Source organism: Danio rerio, chromosome 3, assembly GCF_052040795.2.
Source record: "Danio rerio strain M-AB ecotype USA chromosome 3, GRCz13ab, whole genome shotgun sequence".
NCBI lineage: Eukaryota > Metazoa > Chordata > Actinopteri > Cypriniformes > Danionidae > Danio > Danio rerio.
In genome coordinates, this window is record NC_141023.1 from 28,636,352 (window position 1) to 28,660,046 (window position 23,695).

General features: G+C 37.8%; 1 protein-coding gene across 4 annotated transcripts in view; it reads left to right on the forward strand.

The window, feature by feature from the left end:
• cacna1ia (calcium voltage-gated channel subunit alpha1 Ia) overlaps positions 1–23,695 on the forward strand; it is a 413,765-nt gene that overhangs the window by 215,899 nt on the left and 174,171 nt on the right. For all 4 annotated transcript variants that reach the window (XM_087244595.1, XM_087244597.1, XM_087244598.1 and 1 more), the window contains one exon: positions 9,079–9,212. In XM_087244595.1, coding sequence (XP_087100721.1) covers positions 9,079–9,212 — 134 coding nt within the window. The remainder of the gene's footprint in view (positions 1–9,078; positions 9,213–23,695) is intronic.

Below are 23,695 nucleotides of genomic sequence, written 5' to 3' on the forward strand. Positions count from 1 at the left end.
AAGTCTGACTAACATATAAAGCAACCAGTCGATCTTCCTACCACAGACTTGTGTGTTTGTTATCATTTAGAGTTTCCCATTTTGTGTGCCTTATGCATGAGACTTCTAGCCAGCGGTCCATGGAAGGCTGATACTTTTTATGACAAATTGCTCTACTGGGAAAATGGTGCAGGAAAAACTTTATAAAAGAGTTTAGAAAAGAGCAAGTTAAAAAAAATTAATTATGTAGAACTTTTATTCACTGCACAAAGTCTCACACCTTCATTTCATCTGTGTTAAATTGGCATCAACTATATTGTAATATCTACATAGATTATTTTTAGCACATAAAAAATAGCCAGAGACTAGCCAGAGAGTATGATAAGCATATTATCATACTTAATAAATTATATTTTTTATTATTAAAATGCAACTATCTTGCTCAGAGATTTTTATTTTTAAACATGTTTCTAAACACTTTTTTGGCAAAAAACAAAAAAAAAAACAAAAAAAAAAAAAACAGTACATTTAGAGGTAAATGGCCTACATAAGCTTCCTTTATATGCCCATAAATGTTAGATAGTAGTACCCCATGGGTACATACAGTATTACTAATACTTCAGTATGCATCTTTCAAAAACATTTTGTCCCTTTTCAGAGTAAAATGGCTCTTTTTAGAAAGTGTACATGCGATACTAGCTTTTGGTTTAGACTAAACTGAAATACTATAAATATGCTTAATCAGCAGGCACACAACATTATAAGATTTAATATTAGGTTAAATTTAGGTCATGACATCAGATGACCAAAATTCAATGTCTGGCCAGCGACTAAGGGACAACGTTACTTTGACGCCCAATAATGACGTCAAATTATATTGATATTTGGTTGATTTTAGGTTGTATTGGAAAGTGACCAAAATCCAACGTCTGATAGATGTCATAGTGGTAACGTCCAAAAAACGTCAAGGTGTAACATGATTAGATGTTGATTTTTTGTTGATTTTAGGTTGATTTTTAGGTTGGACATTGGATATTGGTGTCGGCCTGACGTAGCACAAAGTTGGGGTACGTTGGGATACAACGTCAATATGTTGGCGTCTCGTGCCTGCAGGTTAACTATAAATGCTGTATGGTTAAAGTAATGTACCTTTTGCATAGCCTTTACATCTCTAGCATGCTTATGATGTCTTTCTCCACCAGTGTTTTTTTTTTTAAAGCAGTTAGCTTTTCCGAATTGGTTTGTGTGACATTTGTGAACACTGGGTTAATAAATCTAGACAGCGTTCAGAAAAATATTCATAAATGTGGACAGACCTCAAAATCACCTTGCTACAACCATCCCAGATGATTCTGTTCAACAATAGGAGTGTAAAAAATCATCCCATATTAATGTGTTGTAGGTAAAAGTGGCCCGCAATGGCTGTTTTATTTATAAGCAACAGGGAGAATTTATATTGCATAGATTGGTGAAGACCATGAAAAGATCTAGAGAGAAAAAAACTATACTGCTATTATAACATTAAATGACAAAATTTTTACTGATATCTTTCTTTCCAACAACAGTGGTCCCTCGTTATTTGCGGGAATTATGTCCTAAAAATAACCCGCAATAGGCAAAAAACACAAAATATTCAGCTTTATTTTTCACAATTATTATAGACGTTTTAAGGCTGTAAAACCTCTCACTACACACTTTAGACACTTTTCTCAGACAGGCATTAACATTTTCACACTTTTCTCTCTTGTTTAAACACACTCAAAGTTTAACCTTTGTAAAAAATAAGTCCAGCATTACTGAATGGAAAACCTTTTGATCTTCATTTATTCCTTCCGTAATGGTGCCCTACAACCGTATAACTTATACCTTCCTTTAACATGTCCAGAAGTTCAACTTTTTGTGCAACTTTTCATCCTCCTCTGCCTTTTGAGTGCTACCACAGGTGCTTTTAACAGTGCAGAACGTTTCATCAACATTGTAGGGAAAACTTGCAAAGATACAGTACAGCACTTCAGTTACACATCTAGTGATCAAAGATTTATGTAAATCTGGCAAGCTGAATGCATTCTGTACTGTACAGGAGACACAGCACAGTGGATATTGATTGACAATGGTCTACAGCCAATCAGGACGCAGAACACAATGATCTAAACAGGGCGCAGAACAATGTGCTGTAGAAAATAAGCATGTCAAATTGCACAAAAAAAATCTGCAAGTGATTCGCGATATAGCGAGGGACCACTGTATAGCTCATAACTGCAAAACATATCATAAAATTGTTCGAATATTTAATTAATTCCATGCGTGTTCAATAAAAAAGGTCAGAAGAGGTTTTTCTTCAAGCATATTAGCAATTCATTGTATACAAATGAATATTTCGATTCACAGAATTTTGTTATCCTCAATGCAATGCAAGAGTTATATTCAGGAGGTGCTGTTAATTTAATTTCCAGATTAGTGCTTTTGTAGCTAGCTGATATTAACAGGTGGAGTTTAGTGGAATTTGTTAATTGTCAATCATTCTCCAATCCTCCATTAGCCACATCCTTACATAAGTCATCTTTTTCTACTAATTCTGTGCACAACGTCAAAAAGCACAAGACTTCTCATTTACAAATTCTGTGCTCACTGGAAGTTTTGCTTCAGAGCTCAAGTAAATTTTAGACAAGCTTCATCTACTTTTGCAAAAATGCTTCATTAGTATGCAAAACATATCACACTCAAGACGTTTGGTTAATATATCACCTTTAAGCAATACAGATACAATTGTTTAATGAAAAGAAAAAGAGACAAAAAATTATATATTCCTTTTCACAAGAAACTCATCATGTGATTGTAATGATCGTAAACTAGTTTTCTGAAGTCCTATGATTTGGAAAAGTGCTACTAAACAGAACTGGCAAATCAAAATTTCTTCATTGTGTGCTCTAGAGAGAAAAGTAGTGAGCTATATAGGTGAAACCACCATTTGAGAGTGAGTAAACAATGGCACAGTTTTTGAGAGAGCTAATCATTAAATGGAGCGTGCAGTCATTTTTAAGCTGTGCCATGAAAGCTGAAATGGAACAGTGCCATCGGCGATGATTTTTCTAACACACAGCGATCATGTACGTTTTTATGTGCGGTCCCTGAACAGACTCCTTGGACCCAGCCGTCACATCCAAGCAAGCTAATGAACACAGCGGGACTCCTGGGACAGTGGATACATGGAGGGTTTAGAGGACACATGAAAATGTCCCTAAAGCTTCCAAAAGATGACATAAGCAATTAAAGGCCGTCCTCTGTCAACACAATCCCCCGAGTTCTGTTCGCTTCGTCAACCTCTTAGAGTGAGAGAAAGAGAAAGCCTCATTAACCACACAGAGTCGAGTGGGATGATGATAGGAAATGGACGGAAAGAAAGGAGCAAGACTGTCTTGAGAAACGATGGGGATGAAATCTGTCTCCAAACTTTAAATTCTTTTCAAAATAGCATTTTCATGTTCATGGGCATGGAGTTGATTGAGAAAAAAATACATTGTTTGTTTTAAAACCTACGCTGTCTATTAAGGTAGCATGTTAACCTTTTCAACGCCACTGATGATTTATTTGGTCAATAAACTACGGTTCCCTGCCAAATATGAGTTATACGGCAAACCATGTTTAAGTTGTATGAAAGTAAGGGCCCTAGTGTATGTCCAGAATGAGTTCTGGGCCTTCCTGAGTGTAAAATACAAAAATGATCAGAAAAAGAATACATCAGATTGCATGTAAAAATCAAGTAGGTATACAGATGAACAGGAACTTTTCCGATGTCTCAAATTTCCCAGGACAGTCCCTTATTTCGGCACTACCGCAAAAACTCTTCAGTCAAAGGTAGGCTAACCAAAAACAAAAAATTTAAAGAGTATTCATCATTGATTAACTCATACATGTAGTAACAGAAGCTGAATAGGCGGAATCATGCTGAATGGACTCATAACAGAAGCGCAGTCTTGGCCGTGTGGCTGTTACAGCTGGACTCAAAAACAGTGCACCCCTGCACAATCCTTCCATTCCACAATGTAACTGAGACAGTGTGCGAGCCAGCACCTAAGCTTTTCACTCATATAGCACACATGCTGCTGATGATGTGACAGTAGAAGTGATTTCATTTCATGTGTTGTTTTCTGATTTTTTGGTCAATTTATTTTTTCTGATGAAATATGTTTCTGATGAAACCCATGCATGTGCATTGAAGAGGACACATGAACACAAGAAAAAAGTTTTTTTATTCACTTTATTTTAACATATATTAAAATCATCATATATTTATTATATATTTAATATATTAAAATCCCATATAAAAATAATCAAAAACGCTGGTAGCGCCTGGGAAGTTTAAAGGTATAGTTTGCCATAAAATAGAAATCCTGTCATTTACACAGTTTTTCCAAACCAGAAAAAACATACTTTTTTTTTTTTTCTTTTTTTTGCTGTAGAGCACAGATGTCAGACTCAGTTCCTGGAGGACCATAGCTCTGCACAGTTTAGTTCCAACCCCAATTAACTAACTAAATGTTTTAGGCTTGTTTGATATCTACAGGTAAGTATGTGGAAGCAGAGTAAAAGTAGAGTAAAAGTCAAGGGTTTTCTAAACAAAATCTGAAACCACACACTTTAATCAGATGGCTAAATCAATTTATTGGGATATGAACTATGAATTGACTTTTTTTGTTTATTTTTTACATAAATAAATAAAATAAACAATAAAAACAACAAAACACTTGTTTGTTGACGGTCATATATGTGTTCCACATTGCTAAAAGCACTATTAGGAAACATATATTCCAGCGTGTAGACTGAATGTCTGTATTGGCAGTTACAACATGACATCTTTCAGTTTTCATAATTTATTCAAGAGAAAGACTTGGTTCCAACCAATCAGCTTGCTCTATTGTGAATGAGGTGCAACTTATGCACGATATCTTCGAAGACCTGCCTGTTACAATGTACAGAAAGCAGAGAGACGAGAGAAGAATTGTTTGGAGACTGGTTGTCAGTGTTGCATTTATAAATGTGCTGCAGTGAAATGAGGATTTTGTTTTTATTTCTCTGCTATGAGAGCGCAGCTGGACTCGCGTGTGAATTACAGTGAACAAAAATACGATTGTAAGGAACATTTACTTACCCGAGAGTTTTTCGTTCTGAAACTCCTCTTTTCATGCAAATCGTTCCATCTTTCGCCACTTGACACTCCCACCTTAACAGAGCTAGAATCACCCATTTTTCTGACTTTTTTCAAACTAGAGGTGTGAAAACACTTTGCTGAGACAGAGGGGGTTTCATTGCCCTTTAACATAAGAAATTAAACACGTTTGAAATCCATGAGGGTGAGTAGTTGTAATTTTTGGGCGAAATATTCCTTCAAGTTTTACCAGGATGAAACAATATAGGCAAAGTGCTGCGAGTCATCTTATAGGCTTTTAGTGAGAATGATGATAAGTTATCAAAATCCCCTCCTAATAACTAGGCTTTCTGCCTAATTGAATGAGTTTTAAAGCAATTCTGAATCACTTCTTATACAATACACTGCATAGCCCAATTAAGAGATAATGCTGACTGTATGAGCTTACCTCATATCCCTAGCCTACCTGTGAAAGCGGCATACGTTTGGGAAGGCCAGAGGCACCAGTCCGCAGATTTCCTTCTCATAACTGCAGCGGAAATAGAGCGAGAGCCATGACTCAATGTTTTATCAGTCAAGATGGCTGACAGTATTCCCTCAGTGAGCTCTCACTGTTCAGAGCTGTACTTTCATTGTGTAAAAAGAGTTTTGAAGAGAGGAATGCAAATTAAGAAGGTCTGCAATGCGAAATTTCTCACATTAGGTTTGTTTTTTGGATTGACTGCAAAACAAAAAGACGGGGTTGAAATAAAAACTGTGTGGGCAGGAACGAGAGTCTGTCTCTCTGCTGCTTGCTGTGTGTGTATGGACGCATATAGAGAGCCATATGTCAAGTATGGCGGTTGGAAGAAGGTAGCTTTAGAGGAAGCGTCCTCTTGGCGCCAGGATGTTTGCGTCCTCTGGTCCCACAGGGGATCTTAAATCAGTGCTGTTCTACTCGCCTATACCGGCCGGTTTCAAACTCTCCATTTCTCGTGCAGGCGGCCATCCAAATTGGCATCGCTGCACAATGGCCTCCTCCCTGTATCACACATACACACTGTGCAATGCGAAGCAAAACCTGTATCGGCTTGATTTGGCAACTGAGGACATGCAAAGTGACTAAGACTAAGGGGCACAGCGTAACAGACGTTCTATTTTCTGCATCTTTATGATTATCCCTACAGGGTTTAACTTAAAAGCGAACCAACGTAAAGTCCAAAACAAAGCCATAGAAAAGGGCAATGGCTGGTCTGTGTAATCAGTGGCTCAAAATTCCAGCTATCTGCATAATGAAAACGCAGCAGGGCTTTGACTGTGACAATCACGCGTCGAAGTGTTTGTAAAGAGCTAATTAACAGCTCTCTTAAATCTGTGTACTTATGCAACTTAATTGTTTATCAAAGACAGTTTTTTTCTACCAAGCAAATCTTCTGCTCTGATCGTCAGTAATTTTTACGCTTACATGTAGCAGACACTTATATTTAAAAGTGACTCAGACCCTAGAACATACAATTCGGAGCAGTTCTGTTCCTTGCTCAAGGTAATCACTTGAGCTAAGGTATCGTCACAATTATCAGATTGAGTGCCCGAGAGACCCACTTGAGGGCACTCAATCTGTTTACCTCACTTTCCACCCAGACTACACCTCCCACAATCTCTTGCTTTCATTACACACACACCTGAATCTTATAATCCATGACATGCACAACATTACAGATACAAATAAACATCATGCACACCTACAATCATTGCTCAGTCTTGTTCTCACTGCTGTGGACTCTACTAGTGTTTATTTAATTCTATGTTTTGTCCTGTTCCATCTTTTGTGATCGTTTGCTGCCTGCCCAAGCTTTCCCTGTCCTGAGGATTACCCCTTATTTTACTGTCGTTACTGAACAAGTGGTCCCCAACCTTTTTGACACCACAGACCAGTCAATAATTGGCAAATTTACCAAAACCTGAAAACTACAAAGCACTGCAGTTTGTACTGTTTGTCTGAGATAATTAGTCTACCAAAATGTGTGTATTTTATACAAAGTATGAAGCGGATCACGGTGTGCTTACGGCATTCATTAAACTGGCTGCATTTGTAAGGCACGATACTTGCTTGAACAAGCCGCGCACCTCCATTGAAAATAACAAACTTGCACAAACTCTAGAATATACGCTATATGCAAACGGCCCCTAAAAGGTTGCTGTTATTTGCAATCTCTAGCAGTTGATCTTCCTCAACAGACATGGTGGATTCACCTAGTTTGGTGACAAATGGGATGCCAATCCATTTACGGGTCTTTTCCCCTTAGCAAAGAAACTTTTCAAAGACATCTGTTTCTTACTCATTTTGCTGCTTGTGGGTTAAACTTGGGTGCTCAAGTGACCAAGATGTAAGCGAGAGAATATGGTCATTTTTCAAAACCAGCAGACTTTTAAAATAAAAGATCGTTCAAACTAAAAATAATTAATTATCTCTTGTGTACCAGTTGAATCATAGATTGGTACCAGTCCGCAGCCCAGTGCTTGATGACAACAGTAAACTCTATACCATTCCACACAGAACCTCAACTTTGCTGTCGCCACCAATTCATAACAGGTGTTAAGGGTAGAAGAGAATGCTGGTTATTCACTCCCTTCACCTACAATCCCTGCTGGTGCCAGGACTTGAACTTGCAACCTTTGAAACACAAGTCTAACCATTAGACTACTGACTGTCACCTCAGAATTGGTTGGTGTGTGAGATCCAATGATGGTCATTGAGTTGCGGGTACACCGGCTGGGTGTTGACTTGACTTCATAATCAATCATTGACTTGCACAAGTGTTCTTAAGGGCCCTTTCATTTCAGGCTCATTCTTCTCACAGGATCTCATTAGCTCTCATTTGGCAGTCAGATATTAGAAAAATGATTCTGTGCAATACATTGCTAAGTATTTCAGTTACCAGGCCTTTCCCAGAGCAAATTTGAAAGCTCCGAGGTTTCCTTTGTAGAGTATACAGATGAGCAGAGCAATTAAAGGATAGTGAGCCAGATCTGGAGGATGGATTCCATCCGGACTGCTAATCATCACTCTCAAATTAATATAATTACAAGAAAAAGGTGGCACACATACTCAGTCTATCTTCTCTCTGACTGTCTACCTGTCTATCTATCATTATGTAAACCATTCTGTTTATAGTTCAAAAATTCTCTATCTTTCAATCTATCAATCTATCTATCTATCTATCTATCTATCTATCTATCTATCTATCTATCTATCTATCTATCTATCTATCTATCTATCTATCTATCTATCTATCTATCTATCTATCTATCTATCTATCTATCTATCTATCTATCTGTTTACCTGTTTAATGTTAACATAAATATAATTTAATTAATGACATCTAAATAAATCTATCTAGTCTATCTGTTTGTTTATTGTTCAATCCAGTGACCACCTATCATCCTACCATTCTAACATTGTCTTTTTGTTGTTTTGTCTTTTTCTGTTTATCAAACATTGCCTTTCAGAGTTTCATTGAAAATCGTTAGATACCTCTGATTTACATCCGAATCACAAATGGGAACAACAATAAATAAGTCAAGTGTGTCTGTTCCTTCTAAAGCACAGCTGGTAAAAAAGTAGTAATTTCAAGGGTTTAGTGTAAAAGCATTTTTTTTTCATAGTTTTCCGTTGTAACTTTACTCTTTTTCATTTTAATTTCTAATTTTTATTAAAGAATTATTGTTTATTGTTATTTTAAATAATTTGTTTAGTGTACAAATAGAAAAAAATACTATGAAAACTGATGGCATTGGAGACGGGAGATTCTGATTCTAGGGAGCACCTGATTTGACAAATCTGTGCAGCATTTATCAACATTTATAATGATATCTAAATAAGGATCAAAAGCCACAAAGCTCTTTTCATGGGGTCAATTAAATCATGCGTTGCCTAACACGAGTGCTTTTTTTGATCTTTGTTTCTCTTTTAGGCTTTTGATGCATTTATCTACATTTTCTTTGCACTTGAGATGGTGGTGAAGATGGTGGCTCTGGGGATCTTTGGCCGTCGCTGCTATCTTGGCGATACTTGGAACAGGCTGGACTTTTTCATCGTGATGGCAGGGTAAGTGCACTTGTGTTTTCTTTTAGCCTTTCCTGACACAGAACTCTAGGTGAATCAGAGCTATGGTGACCCTGAGTGGGTTTGTTTTTTCACATTAGAGTTGTCTGCACTTTGTGACCTGTATTAATGGATATTTCATTTCTGTTGTTTTGTGAAAATAGCTAGTGTAGGATATGACTAAATGTTTACATTGTCAAGTTCATCTCTAAAGGACTCGCACTTCATGTTTAGCTCCAGGATGGCCTTGATGGATTTTCACATGCTCAGTTGTATGTTCAGGCCAAACCCTTCGGCTACAGTTCTTCAGATCTCACTTATGTCGAGTGCAAGCATCCCACACATTGTTTTGATTCCATTTTCAAAACCTTCCAGTCCTTGGTGCGAAAAAGAGATGTGAAAACTGCTGTAAGAGTTGTAATTTAGTGAACTTTTCTGGACTTTTCTCTGAGGAAGACATAAAGGAGAAGCATTGGATCAACAGGGACAGACCTGCAGGAGGCAGATAAACTTGAGCTGCAATTTGTTATACACGTATCGTCTCTCTCTCTCTCTGACAGACACCAACTCACGGGAAACAAACACTCATGAGTTAAGAGGCTGAGCAAATTGGAACACAGCCGTAATGCGATACAAGTTGTTAATTATTTATTATATACTACCTTAATTGGCCATGAGTGCACATCCCAAAACAGTCCTTTTCTTCATAGAGCGCATTAAGGTGTCTTCTCTACTTTTACATGTCAGTTTGGTTGTTTTCAAGTACTAGTGAGTATCAGTAAGTTCCCCCCTAATTTGCTGTGTAACTAATTGGACTCATTAGAATATGAAAGACATTATTTGTCCTTGTTTAACAACATACATTAGTTTCATGTCGGTCCTCCTGGTTTACAACAGCTCCATCTTGTTTTTTCATGATTTGTGGCAGGTTCTTTTTTTCCCCCTAGTTCATTTGGTGATACTGCCAGTTAAACCAGGTTATAAAGTAGTTTCCTGTCTTTCCAGCCTCTTCAGACTACTGTATGGTTCTGATGATTGTAAAGGAATATTGAGGGCATGTTCATTAATTTGGTTAGAAGCAGACATTTTTTGTATGCTGGGTTCCATGCAATTCCTTCATGTTGTGCCAACACAAATCAATTAAGTTAACTTAATCGTTTTTACAAATTTAGGTGGGTTGAACATAAAACACAAAGGGATTGTTGTTTCAACTCATTTTAAATAGATAGTTTGAACAAGCAGTAAAGTTAGTTTTTTTTTTTTAAATGTGTAATTTTATTTACAGATTTAGTTACTTTCTCAATGTTGCTGTGCCTTTTTTAAAAAGGAGCTAGTGATATAGGGGTTTATGAAAAAAGTGGATATAATCTAGTTACAAAATAACAATAATCTATTTATACCTAAAAACAGTTTATGATTTGGTTTTTAATATTTCATTACATTCAAAAATCTAGCTAGGGTGTGACAGACATTAAAACTTCTTGCTTCCTGAGCACTGGTTGTGCCAAAGGGATGCAACTGCTACAGACAGGGTCTCAATGACTGTGCCTTTGTTTTTGGGTGATACTTTCAGGCCAAAGAAACCCTTTTGTTGATAAACTTGTGTGGTCATTGGCTTGGCAAGTTTCTTCACCTACCTACAGCACATACTTAATTTGCATACTTTGTTTAACCATCTCCACCTAGCTACTCATCTCCTTCTATAAAAATATTATAAACAGGACATCTTTGTCTTAATTAGACTTGATTTCAGATGCTCTTGCAGAATTGTGGACATCTGGAAGACGCTGTATGACTGCAGACTAGCCAACATGTCTCAATAAAGAAGTTCTGCTTGTTTGTGTCTCCTGGACTGGGTTTTCATTCACTTATTTTTCATTTATTTAACAAATTTTAAGTATATTTGGTGATTTTAATGTTAAGTGATAAACAAGCAAAGACACAAAAATAATGCAGATTTTTAGTACTATTTTTAGTACTTTGAAATAATTTAAATTCTCACAATATCATTTTACTAGTAAATATAGCTGAAAACACAGCACAGTCATTGTTTTTGTCTTGTGCACTTGGTGAGTTTGTCAGGTAACTTATAAACCTGGATTTTAGTAGTTCAGAGAAGCAGACTGGAAGTGGTTGCATATAGTTTTATTGTGTTGTGTTGTTTGACAACACAAGGATAACGATATGCAAATAAGAACAGTCTGAAATTGGCTGCAATAAAATCGGAATAGGCTGCATGCAAAATAAACTAATGTAATGGGCTGCTACAAAGTGATGATGCAGTGAATATGCTAATTAGCACATGACTTCATCTTGAGACATTTAGTGACTCTTCAAACTGACTTTTCCATTTTTATGATATCATTACACAAGTAAACATAACTGAAATCTTAAAATCTGCTACAAAGTGATAATGCAATGAATATTAGGGGTGTGAACCTACACTGGTCTCATGGTTCGGTTCAGTTTCGATTATCATGCCATCGATTCAGTTTAATTCCATATCTCAGTGCATCACGGTGCATTGACGATGCTTTCCACACAGAATTAGATTTTTTTCTTTACAAAACAATAAATGTTTTTATTAAAATCTATAAATATCGTAATATTTATATATTATTTGTAATACAATATTGTCCTTTAATACAAACAGTAAGGTAAATGAGCTGTACCTTTAATTTTACCAGCTCAAAGAAAACACTCTTTTTGAGTGTATCAGACAAAACTCCAGTACATGCACAAAAGACAACACGAGCATTTATAGCAAATAAACCAATGTAAATATTTTCCTGCTTCCTTTTTGACCTATGATTAGTTAATGGCTTCACCTGCTCAACAGAAAGGGCTGCGCTTGGCTTTAGAAATGAAAGCGATGTTCACCGATGAGTTACTTGGGAAGAACAGCCGCAATTAGTCCATATACAATCCGTAATAGACACTGTGAAGAAAACTCGCAACTTAGGCATACTCGTGTCTGGATCCACAAGTATCACTTTAACAGTCAAGAGGAGAGGAAAAGTTACCTCACAAACACATCAGCACAGTGGGTCAAATGTCCAAAGTGTGTGTTTGAGAGAGAGAGGCAGAGATTAATTTTTCCCACATCTCTCCCTAGTAGTAAAATAGCGGCTCGTGTGCTGAGCCTTCTTCAGTGTCAACAAAAGACTTTCCAGCAAACTCACAAGCAGTTGTATTGTGCATAATTATCTACATTTTAAGTAGTTGGAGTGTCACCCTCGCCTCCTTCACCATAGTATTCTGCTGTGACATCGCAAATTGGAGATAAATGACGTCAATACGTAATAACCGGTTATGATCTAATACTGAACCGATATTGAATTGTCCCCATCTGCATTGCGATGCACAGAAGAAACAACTAATTTTGACACCCCTAGTGAGTATGCTATATAGCGTGTGATGTCATCTTGAGACATTTAGTGACTTTTCAAGCTGGCTTTTCCATTTTTGATTCACAAGTAAATTTAGCTGAAATCACAGCACAGCTATTGTCATTGTCTTGTGCGCTTGATGATTTTGTCAAGTAACATACAAACCTGGATTTTAGCCTTTTAACAGAATTAGAATGGCAGTGGCTGCATCTTATTGGGCTGCGTTGTTCGACAACGGAAGGATAAAAAGGAATGAAAGAATGAATGTGAAATTGGCTGCAATGAAATTGAAAGAGGCTGCATGCAAAACAAACTAAGGCCGTACTCACAATAGATACAGTTGCCTCGAACCGGGCCAAAGCACGCTGGTCCCCCCTCCCGTCTCCCCTGACGGCCCGCGCTCACACCACAAACCGGCTTCGGCACGCTTAAGTCATCGCTGCTGCGATGTTCAGTGAGAAGCGCTCTCCCTCAGCAGCACAGTGGAGATTTCTCTAGTTATATCCTTTCAGTCGTTTGATATGCAGTGACATGCAGTCAAATATTTCGCCAAACAGTCCTTAAGGATGCAGGGACACGCAGTCAGATATTTCGCCGAACAAATCCGCCACTTTTGGCGCTCATAAACAATAATAAAGCTCTCGTGCTGCAGGAATGAGGAGGTCTGCTGAAGGCGCGCAGCTGTCGTGCAGTGAGGGGTTTGCGTCTTTAATAAACTACGGCAGTTTGCGTTTACTGAACAGTAAGAATTATTAATAAATCCATATGAAACAGCACCTTAAAAGTCACGTCTCGCTTTCAGTTTCGGGCTTTGGCGCGTTTTGCACTCACACACAAGCGTACCGCGCCAAAGCCCAAGTGAACCGGGCTCAGGCACACCTCTTCCATCCGGGCCAGGGCCGGCCAAGTGAACCGTGCTTGAGCCCGATTCAGTGCACTCACACTTCTCAAACGATCCGGGAAATGGGCCTGGGCACGGTACGGATGGCATAGTGTGAGTAGGCCCTAATGTAATGGGCTGGTACGAAGTCATGATGCAACAAATATGCTAATTAGAGCATCACACCATCTTGAGACATTTAGTGACTTTTCAAGCTGGCTTTTCCATTTAAAATTACAAGTAAATATATCTGAAATCACAGCACATCCATTGTCTTTGTCTTGTGCACTTGGTGAGTTTGTCAGGTAGCTTATAAACTTGGATTTCAGCAGTTCAGAGAAGCAGAATGAAAGTGGCTGCATACAGTCTTATTGCCTATAGCGCAGTTTGACAACAGAAGGATAAAGATATGTAGATGAGAAGAGTCTGTGCAGTTGGCAGCAATAAAATCAGAATAGGTATTGTGAATGCATTTGACAACGATAGTTATAAAAACTGCTAACTGACTAGCAAAATTAGCCAAGCATCAGATTGGAAATGCTTTGAAGACGAGCTCAAAATACTTCACCAGCTTTTGATGTTTCAGGGCATGTAGTTTCTCCTTCCTGCTGTTTACCTTCTGAACTCTAGACAAACAGTTAATTTCCAAATTGCATCAAAGTAGATTACTTTAGCTGACATTTACTTGGCTAAATAAGTACATCCATTGCTTGCGTGGAAGTTTTCATAGAAAGTACTGAGAGAAACACTGAATTTATTTCACTTCACAGAGAAAATGTGTTACTGAGCAAGACTGGACAATGTGGTCTCTTTTACGGCATCGGCCAACTGTTGTTTTGTTAAGCATGTTTTGACTAAAAGAAAATGTCAAATACAACTCACTGGAAATTGTATAGTATATATGTCACTTCAGCAATCCAGTGAATCGGTCTGGACTAGATGGTTTGGAAATAAAACTTGAGTAAACAGATTTTCAGTAGACTCTCCAGTGAGTTGCGTCACGCTGTGTGATTCAGTTGGGTAGTGCCGTTTCATCACACTTTCAGAGTGCTCGGCTTCCCATGCAGCTTATAACTAATGCAGTAAGGCAGTCTGTGTGACTATGAGAAGTGTTTAAAGGGATAGTTCACATCAGCTTTCTTCCCTTAATGTTGTCATAAACTTGTATGTTGTCTTTTTCAGTTAGTTATTGAGTTGAGTGAGAAGCCAAACACTTTAAAAGAGGGATGAATATCCCAGTTGTACAATGCAGATCAGGATTGACCACCTGCTTCAAATAAAATAAGTGGATTTAACAGATGTGGCAAAAATAAATTCAGATCTGTGCATTAGACTGCGTGGATGATATCAATGCATGTTGCTCAGACACATCTTGAGGCGCTTTTATTGTTGCTGTATTACGCTTCATTCAGTTTTCTATTGCATTCGCACCTCCACTCTGAGAAAAGAAGGTCAGGTGAGAGTCAGGCAGATTACACACTGTGTTGATAAGGGAGCACACTGTTTACTCCACAGGCAGATTGAAAACAGAGATGCTGCAAGAAACTTTGGGATACATTAAAGAAATACATGGCTAAATCTCCTTGATATTTTCATATTTTTACTTATAAACCAGAAACTTGTATCACTCGATTTAATGCCCATTATCTGTGGTTATCAGCTGATGGATATGGGCCAGTAGGGCCCTTCTGCATCTATTAGTTGGCTCAGAAGGTTGTTATCCATCTACATGGTGAAAACCCCAAACCCAACCAACCACCATAATGTAAAAACAGATCTGGATCTGAAGTCTTCTCTATTAAGGAAAGCTGATTAACCATGTGAATGGATGATAACAGCCTTCTCTGTCCAACCTAACAGAAAGCTCCTACTGGCCCATATCTATCAGCTGATAACCACTGATAACGCCCATTCCATTGAGTGAAAACCTTCCAAATATGCGGTAAAGTGTTACCAATCTATTTTATTCATGTGAAGGCAATGATGAATTTTCACCACCCATACCTTCAGTCTTTAGCCTTACATGTTCCTCCAAAAATTATTCTAATATCTAATAGACATCATTCTGATTAAGAACATATTCCCAAAACATTCCCTCCTATCATATTATTACTATATTTGTTTCAAATACGAGGCTTTTGTGAATTATTCAAGTTCTGAGTGTTATGAAGTTACTGTATTGAGGGCATACTGTAAGTGTTATTGACTGGATGAAATTACTTGGTTACTATAGAAATCCAATGAAACGACTGGAAACTGTCAGCAATTTGAAAGAGAAAAAGCAGGCCGAAAAACAGAAAAACATTGATTAGTTTATTGGGAATATGCTGAGTGCTAGAATATCCCAGAAAAAAATACTATGTAGATATGTCTTGCTTTTAAATTATTTAAATTATAAAATGATGATTATAAAATCAATAAAAATCAATACTACATGAAAAGTGTACTTACTATGCTGTTCAATCTCTATTTAAAAAGCAATCTGTTCTCATTGGAAATATGTGCATCAGCCTATGTTTTCATTTTAGTGCAGGTTTAAAATGACAAATCCATTTGAGGGTGCTGTCTACATTTATGTGAATGTGAAATAAGTATGTAGAGTGTTGCATTATTCGCGTCATTTCCATTTTTTTAACATCCATGAGAAGGCACGGCTGCATACAGATCACTTTGTGAACCACAGACTTAAGCCCTCTTACCTTAACCAAACCGATTTTCTTTTATTTATTTTTTTCAAAAGCAAACTTGCATCATGGGCATGAAGTTTTACCAAGATTTTACATTGCTTTTACCTGTTTTATTGAACCATGCTTCACTGGACTCAAACTCAAGCACCCTGCATCTAGAGTTTCTCTGATAATATTTGCCTGTAAATATCATTTATGTGAAAAGGAACAAAAATTGTTGATGGTAAATTCAATTTAAATCAAGAATACTTGTATAGCACTTTTCACAACAATTATTATTCTAAAGCATCTTTACAAAAGGTGCATGTTTACATTGAAAAAATGCACGAAAGCACACACATCAATCTGAATGGGTGCTCAGCCTCAACAAAAAGTTAAAAAATATTAATAAAGGCGGCAACATCAAAACTTAAAAAATTTAATTTATTGATTTAAAAACGCTATCACAATGCATGTGATGTTTCGAGCAAATCAGCTCTTCATCAGCTTTATATATATAGCCTTTAGAAAAATAAATGTATATTTTTGTAGCTTTTGTGTTGCTGCCTTTATGTATATTTTTGCATGTGTTTACATCATAATCCAAATCAGAAAGAGCTAATGCTACCCTTAAAGAGTTAGTATTACTCCTAGTGTTCATTTTTTTATTTTACATTTTTTTTACAAACTGCAGTCCAATGCACTGTCACTGGCTACTTTATTAGGTACACCTTACAAGTACCGGACCCACTTTTACCTTTAGAACTGCCTTAATCCTTCATGGCATAGATTCAACAATGTGCTGGATATACCTCTGAAAATTTAGTCCATATTGACATGATAGCATCACACAGTTGCTGTAGATTTGTGAGTTATACGTCCATGATGCGTTTCTTCCGTTTTACCACATCCCAAAGGTGTTCTATTGGATTGAGTCTAGTGACTGTGGAGGCCATTTGACTACAGTGAACTCGTCATGTTCAAGAAACCAGCCTAAGATGATTTGTTCTTTATGATATGGCATGCTATTCTGCTGGAAGACGCCATCAGAAGATTATCAATCATAAAGGGATGGACATGGTCACAGCAATACTCGAGTAGGCTTATGCATTGACACAATGCTCAATTGGTACTATAGGACTCAAAGTGTGACAAGAAAATATCCCCCACACCATTACACCACCACCTCCAGCCTGAACCATTAATACAAGGCAGGATGGATGCATACTTACAAGTTGTTGACGACAAATTCTGACCCTACCATCCGAATGTTGCACTAGAAATCGAGACTCAACAGACCAGGCAATGATTTTCCAATTTTCTATTGTTCAATTTTGGTGAGCCTGTGCAAATTGTTGTCTCAATTTCCTGTTCTTAGCTGACAACATAAGCACCTGGTGTGGTCTCCTAGTGCTGTAGCCTTTCCCTCAGGGTTCAATGTGTTGTGCATTCAGAGATGCTCTTCTGCATACTTTGGTTGTAATGAGTGGCCCACAGATCTGCTTCTCATTGAATATTTTCTCTTTTTTTGAACCATTCACTGCGAATCCTTGAGATGGTTGTGTGTAAAAATCCCAGTAGATTAGCAGTTTCTAAAATACTCAGACCAGCCTGTCTGACACCAACAACCATGCGACATTCAAAGTCACTTAAATCACCTTTCTTCCCTATTCTGATGCTCGGTTTGAGCTGCAGCAGATTGTCTTGACCAGGTCCACATGCCTAAATACACTAAGTTTCTGTGATGCATTTTTGATTGGCTAATTAGAAGTTTGCAAACAGTTGGACAGGTGTACCTAATAAAGTGGCCGGTGAGCGTTTGTTGAAGCAGGTTTTTGCGGTTTCACATTAATGTAGACTGAAGCTCATATTTCCAAAGACACCTGCGCTTGTTTGTGTTTCACAGTTGTGACACTTCTGGGGGCAATCATACAGAAACGTTTGCATAGTAAGGCCTAGCGGTGAATTCATTTGCAAATGCAATCCAGATGGGATGTTTAACAAACGTAAAGTCATTTGCACTCTTTGAGTGGTGGAATTTAAAAACCACAGGAGCTCAAACGAGTATGAAATATCACCCACAAGCGAGTACAACGTCATTAGTGCACACTTTAATGAGAGCATGTGACTTCCAGGCGACAAAGACATGTTCAACAAAGTAAAAACCAAATGTTTCTAAGTGCCCCCTTGGGGTGCATACACACCTGACTGGTAAATGCTGGATTAGAAAGTCTTTGTGTTTTCTGTGCAGTAGGATGTGTGTGTGTGTGTTTGTTGGATATTTTCCAATCAACTCTTGGCTAATCCTGTTGCATTGTGGGTGAAGTCAGTAAGGCTATCTCTAACTACACACCCAGATTACACGCCTCTATCTCCCCATTTCCCTCTTTCTCTCTCATACACACACAGCATCAGCATCATGGCTTCTATTCTCACAAGCTCAGATTGCCTTAGTGGCTTTTTTTAGTGGCTCTCTCTCTCTCTATGTCTTCTCTCTTTCGTCTCCACACCCACAGAAGAGTCATCGTTTTTGCAGTCTCATTTCACAAGATGCACACAACAGCTCCCATACACACTCATACACACCCCACACATTAACACTGTAGAAGACTGACGCTATATGAAAGTGAGGAAGATGAAGGGAGAGCAAGAAAAAGAGGCTGCCGCAAAGCAGTGAACAATTAGAGAGAGGCTGCCCGTCGGCAGGTAGCTAATTACTTTCACAGACACACACACACTGATTGATGTGCGCTGAAAAACCTGAAATCTCTCTCTCTTTTTTGTCCTCCATCAGAGCCTCTGTTTATGTCTCTCACTCTTTCTCTCTTCACAATACATCACATATGCTGTGACTTTTTTTTTTCTTAAATTGTTTTCATTTTTTTTTGGCTTTGCCTCCCTCCATTGCTTTGGCATGTTCCCTCGCTGCTTGGCACAGCTTGGTTGATTTGTAATTCAATTATTCTGTTGAAGTTTTACTAGACTCACCTGGGGGGTCTGAGGTAGTAATGACTATATTCATTACATTAGTAAAAACTGTCTGTCTGTCTTTTTTGTGTCTGTTCCCTTGTTTGTCTGCCTTTCAACGCGTTCTAAAGTCCAGCAGTCTGTTCATATGTCTAACTGTCTATTTTTATTTTTGTCTGTTGTCTTTGTGTCTATCTGTTTTTGTCTGTCTTTCTGGGATTAAACCAGCAGGAGGTCTTTCTTCATAAGGCACTCTGTCCTGTATAAATATTATACAAATTCTCTTTCTAGTAATTTGGCAATAATTGAAACATATAGAAGCCTGTAAAACTAGTAAATGTGACAGTAGTTATACAGAAAGTAAAAAAAAAAAAAAAAAAAAAACTGATAACAGCCCCTTTCACATAGTGATACCGGTAAATATCTGGAAAATTTTTCTGGACACAGGCAAGGACACAGGCAAGGACATTCCAGAAATTTTCTGGAAAAGACCATTCACACATTCATTCCAAAATACTAGTAAATTCTGACATCATTAACCAGGAATGACCTCCAAACGGTTGCACTTGTATTTGTGAACATAGAAGGGATCTGACTTTTGATATTGGTTTCACTTTTATTTAAAGCTTTAGCTAGAGACATCCAAAGACAGAAGCACGAACCACGGCTAAATGTTTACACATTTCATCACATTACAAATTCTGTGGATGATTGTAAACAACTTCGATGAAAACGTACGGAGGAACACTTTAGCATGTTGAGATGTACATAATGTGTGTGTGTGCTGGCGCTCACTGGAGCATTCACGTGCACACGCGTCAAGCAACTGAAGCAGAGTTTGAAGGTAAACAAACGGGTTTATCAGTAACATTTTATCGGTAATTTTTTTACAGTTGATATTCAGAAGGAACATAACGTAGACACGTTATCTGACTAACATTAAGCAGCTAAATGTGTCTGGAAAAATATTTAAAGGAAAATTAAATGAAAATATTAATTTTGAATGAGTTTGAATATTCTGTTTGGCTGAAGTAAACGTCTCACGTCAGCGCATTCAAATCGCGAATGCACTCTTTCTGGCAATTTTCCTTCTGTTTTCACACAGAGCAGCATTCTGGCAAATTACTGGTAATGTCACAACTTCTTTTTCTGGAAAATAGCTGGAAGGAATTTGCCAGTATTTTCAAAAAGAGCCTGTAGGGATGGTACAGTTTGACCCAAAGAATGACAAGTCTGTCAGATGAAGAAGAGCCGGAGTCAGAGATTCAAATTAATAAATAAAGTTTACTGAATATTTTGTGTTTTATCAGCAGAAGCCAGCTTCAATACTCACAATGAGTTCCTAGGACACTCTGACTTACAGTATAACAATGCAGCAATCATACTCTTTATGCAAGTCCAGAATAGGTGGGATCCAGGTAAACAGTTCTCATTGGTTACAGCAAAAATAGACAATTCTAAATGCGTGCATCAACGAACTATTGTATCTAGCTCTAGATGTGGATGGCGACATGATTCCTGGGGGTCAGGCGGACCCTAAGTTATTAAGAGCTGATCTCTGACCTGTAAAAGCTAAACCAGGGACACAATAGACGTAAGAGACAATCTGTTGTGGAAACTCAAGGTTGTTTCTTGTACGTTCAGCTGTTTTATCAAACTGGTTCAAGACTGGTTCCATCAACATTTGGCTACAATATCCTTACTACACACAGAGTCTATCTACATACAAAAGGAATTAATTTAATAAGAATTAACAATCAAAACAGCTAATACTGTAGACAGTATCATGACAAATAGAACAGGTGTTTTTCCTCTCCTCTGCATCAGTAATTCCATCCAGAGGGACAGAGGGAGAGAGAGAGAGAGAGAGAGAGAGAGAGAGAGAGATCTCCATGACCTATGACCTGGTTTTTGTGTGTCTAATGAAAACAAAGTTAATTTAGACAGGCAAAGAGAGGAGCACGGACACTGAACATTCTTACATAAAGCAGTGTTTTAGTTATTCATTGGTTCAGGTAAATTTAAAAGTTAAATGCTCATTCAAATAATCAAATAATTATTTGTAATAAAAATGATGAGAAACAGGCTGTTGAAAAAAGGATAAATGTTGATTCATGTTGAGATGTATTTGAAGGTAGAAATCCGACTCCTTCAAGCCTGTTCACACATGATCCCTTCCTGGAAAATTACCAGCAATTGTAATGTATGCGTAAAAGGGCTTTATGTATTTTCTGCCTGTCTGTCTGATCAGTCAATCAATAAACAAATCAATACTTTTATAACTTATCTTTCTATCTGATAGCCACAATCAATTAACAAATTTATGGCAAATATTCTTTTTCCATCTTTTTGTCTGACTAGATTTGTCAACACAGGCTCATTGGCAATACGTACTTAAGCCTACATTTTTGTGAAATTGTAAGCATCTACTTGAACATGTTTTTTTTCCACCAAAGTTTCTTGGTAAATTATATGCTACGGGATAATATGACACCAGCAACCTTTATTTCTTTTCACACTAATGATATTTACAGGCACATATTATTGACCAATAAAGCATTAATTTAATGCAGTTCATTAAATAATTAGGCATATAAATGCCACAAAACAGCTTTACAATGTCTTTGATTATTATCAATTATTATCAGTTATCAAAAATGTGGATTTACATTAACCATTTTATGCAGCACACCATCTTTACACTTACTGTAATTTTGAGCTGACACAGACCAGCTTTAGAAACCTCAAATCGGCTGTTAAATAACTTGAGTTTGCTTAACCTGTCTATTTTCAGATAGACAACTTTTCTGCCATGGTCAGTTTGCTCGGTAGCTCACCTGGTGTGCTTGTGACGCAGAGGCACGGTTCCACAAAAGCGATAAAAGCAATGTAAAAGTAGTGCACTTTTTCCTTGCATTGCTTTTGAAATCACAATTGGTTGTTTTAGGGAATTGATTTGCTGGTCTAGCTGATCTGTATGACAAGCACCACTTTCTCATGGATGTCTACAAGTAGGATCTGTAGCAGAAATGTACAACGTAATATACGCTAATGGCTCATTTCCACTGAGAGGTACGGTTTGGTTCGGTACACTTCTATGTCCATTTCCACTGTAAAAACATACCAAAAAGTGAACTGTACTCAACAACACAACAAAAGGGTAACAAAAGGCGGAGTGAGACACGCAGTGGATTGCTATTGGTTTACAGAGAAGCATCACTAGCACGTACACAAGCCAGGAGAATGAAAACAAAGAAACCATTATTTTTAAATACACAGCCAAGATATTACACCGTAATAATATATACATATAATGACAAGCCATGGTCGCCCAGAGCTCAAACAAACCTCGTCATTGTCTTTATGAACAGCCACAAAGTCAAGAAGAACAGAATCAACCATGTTGTTGTATACAAGGCCATCTAAAAGCGAGAGCAGTTTCACTTTCTCCAGAGAGCTCGCATGCGCTTGCCCTGCATCTATATTTGTAATAACGAACTTTTTTAAGCTGATGATAATAACGTGTGCGTGATTATTGAAAGGCTTCTGACATCCGATCCTTTCTGAAATTGACAATTGTGAGAAAGACGCACAAAAAAAACTAAGGGGCAAATGATTCTTTCAGCAAACTAAAACATGAACAAACTGCCATGTTTAACAATTATCTACCATCATTGTCACGATCACCAGTGATCTAAAACCAGAGATCGCTGGTAAATACACTCACATTCACATGAACTACAAATCCGCCATGTTATGGACTACAACACCCAGTCATGCAACACACACACACAACCGGTTCCACATGCTGACTGATTACACTCTCACAGCTGATGCTGCTCAAGGACTGATTCATGGACTATATAAGTAGCACAAACACACACAATGTGGCTGAGTCTTGTTTTCTGCTTAGTGACATTACAATTTTGTCTTGCTTTGCCATGTTTTTTGACCCTTGCCTTGTTTTCTTGTTTTTGTGACCATCTGCCTGTTATTTTCACTACGACTCTGGATTGCTCTTATACATCTGTTTGCTCCTGTGTTGATCATTGCTTGTCTGACCATCCTGTTAATAAAACCCTGCATTTGGATCCGCATCCTGTTGTCAGCGTCACATCCCTCATTACAGAAGACTCAGCCACATTGTGCTGCTTATATAGTCCATGAATCAGTCCACCGGTTGAGTGTGTGTGTTGCATGACTGGTTGTTTTAGTCCATAACATTGCAGATTTGTAGTTCATGTAATTGTATTTACCAGTGATCTCTGGTTGTAGATCGCTGGTGATCGTGACAATCATCACCTTTTGGGCTATTATGAACTGGGAATGACAAAATTCCTTTTTAACAAGAGGTTACATGTGCTGGTGAAGAGTAATGATACAGATGAGAGGTTTGCACTGACTGTGGGCTTTATACTGTTGATTGCAGCTCTCTGTCATTCACCACGCCCACCAAAAGGGTAACATTGTCTTATCCACCACCTTCTCGCTACCTTTTTGGTATTGTAGACACAAGCCTGATAAGGGTGACCCGTACTGAACTATACCATTCCGAACCATACCACTGAGTGGAATTAGACCAAA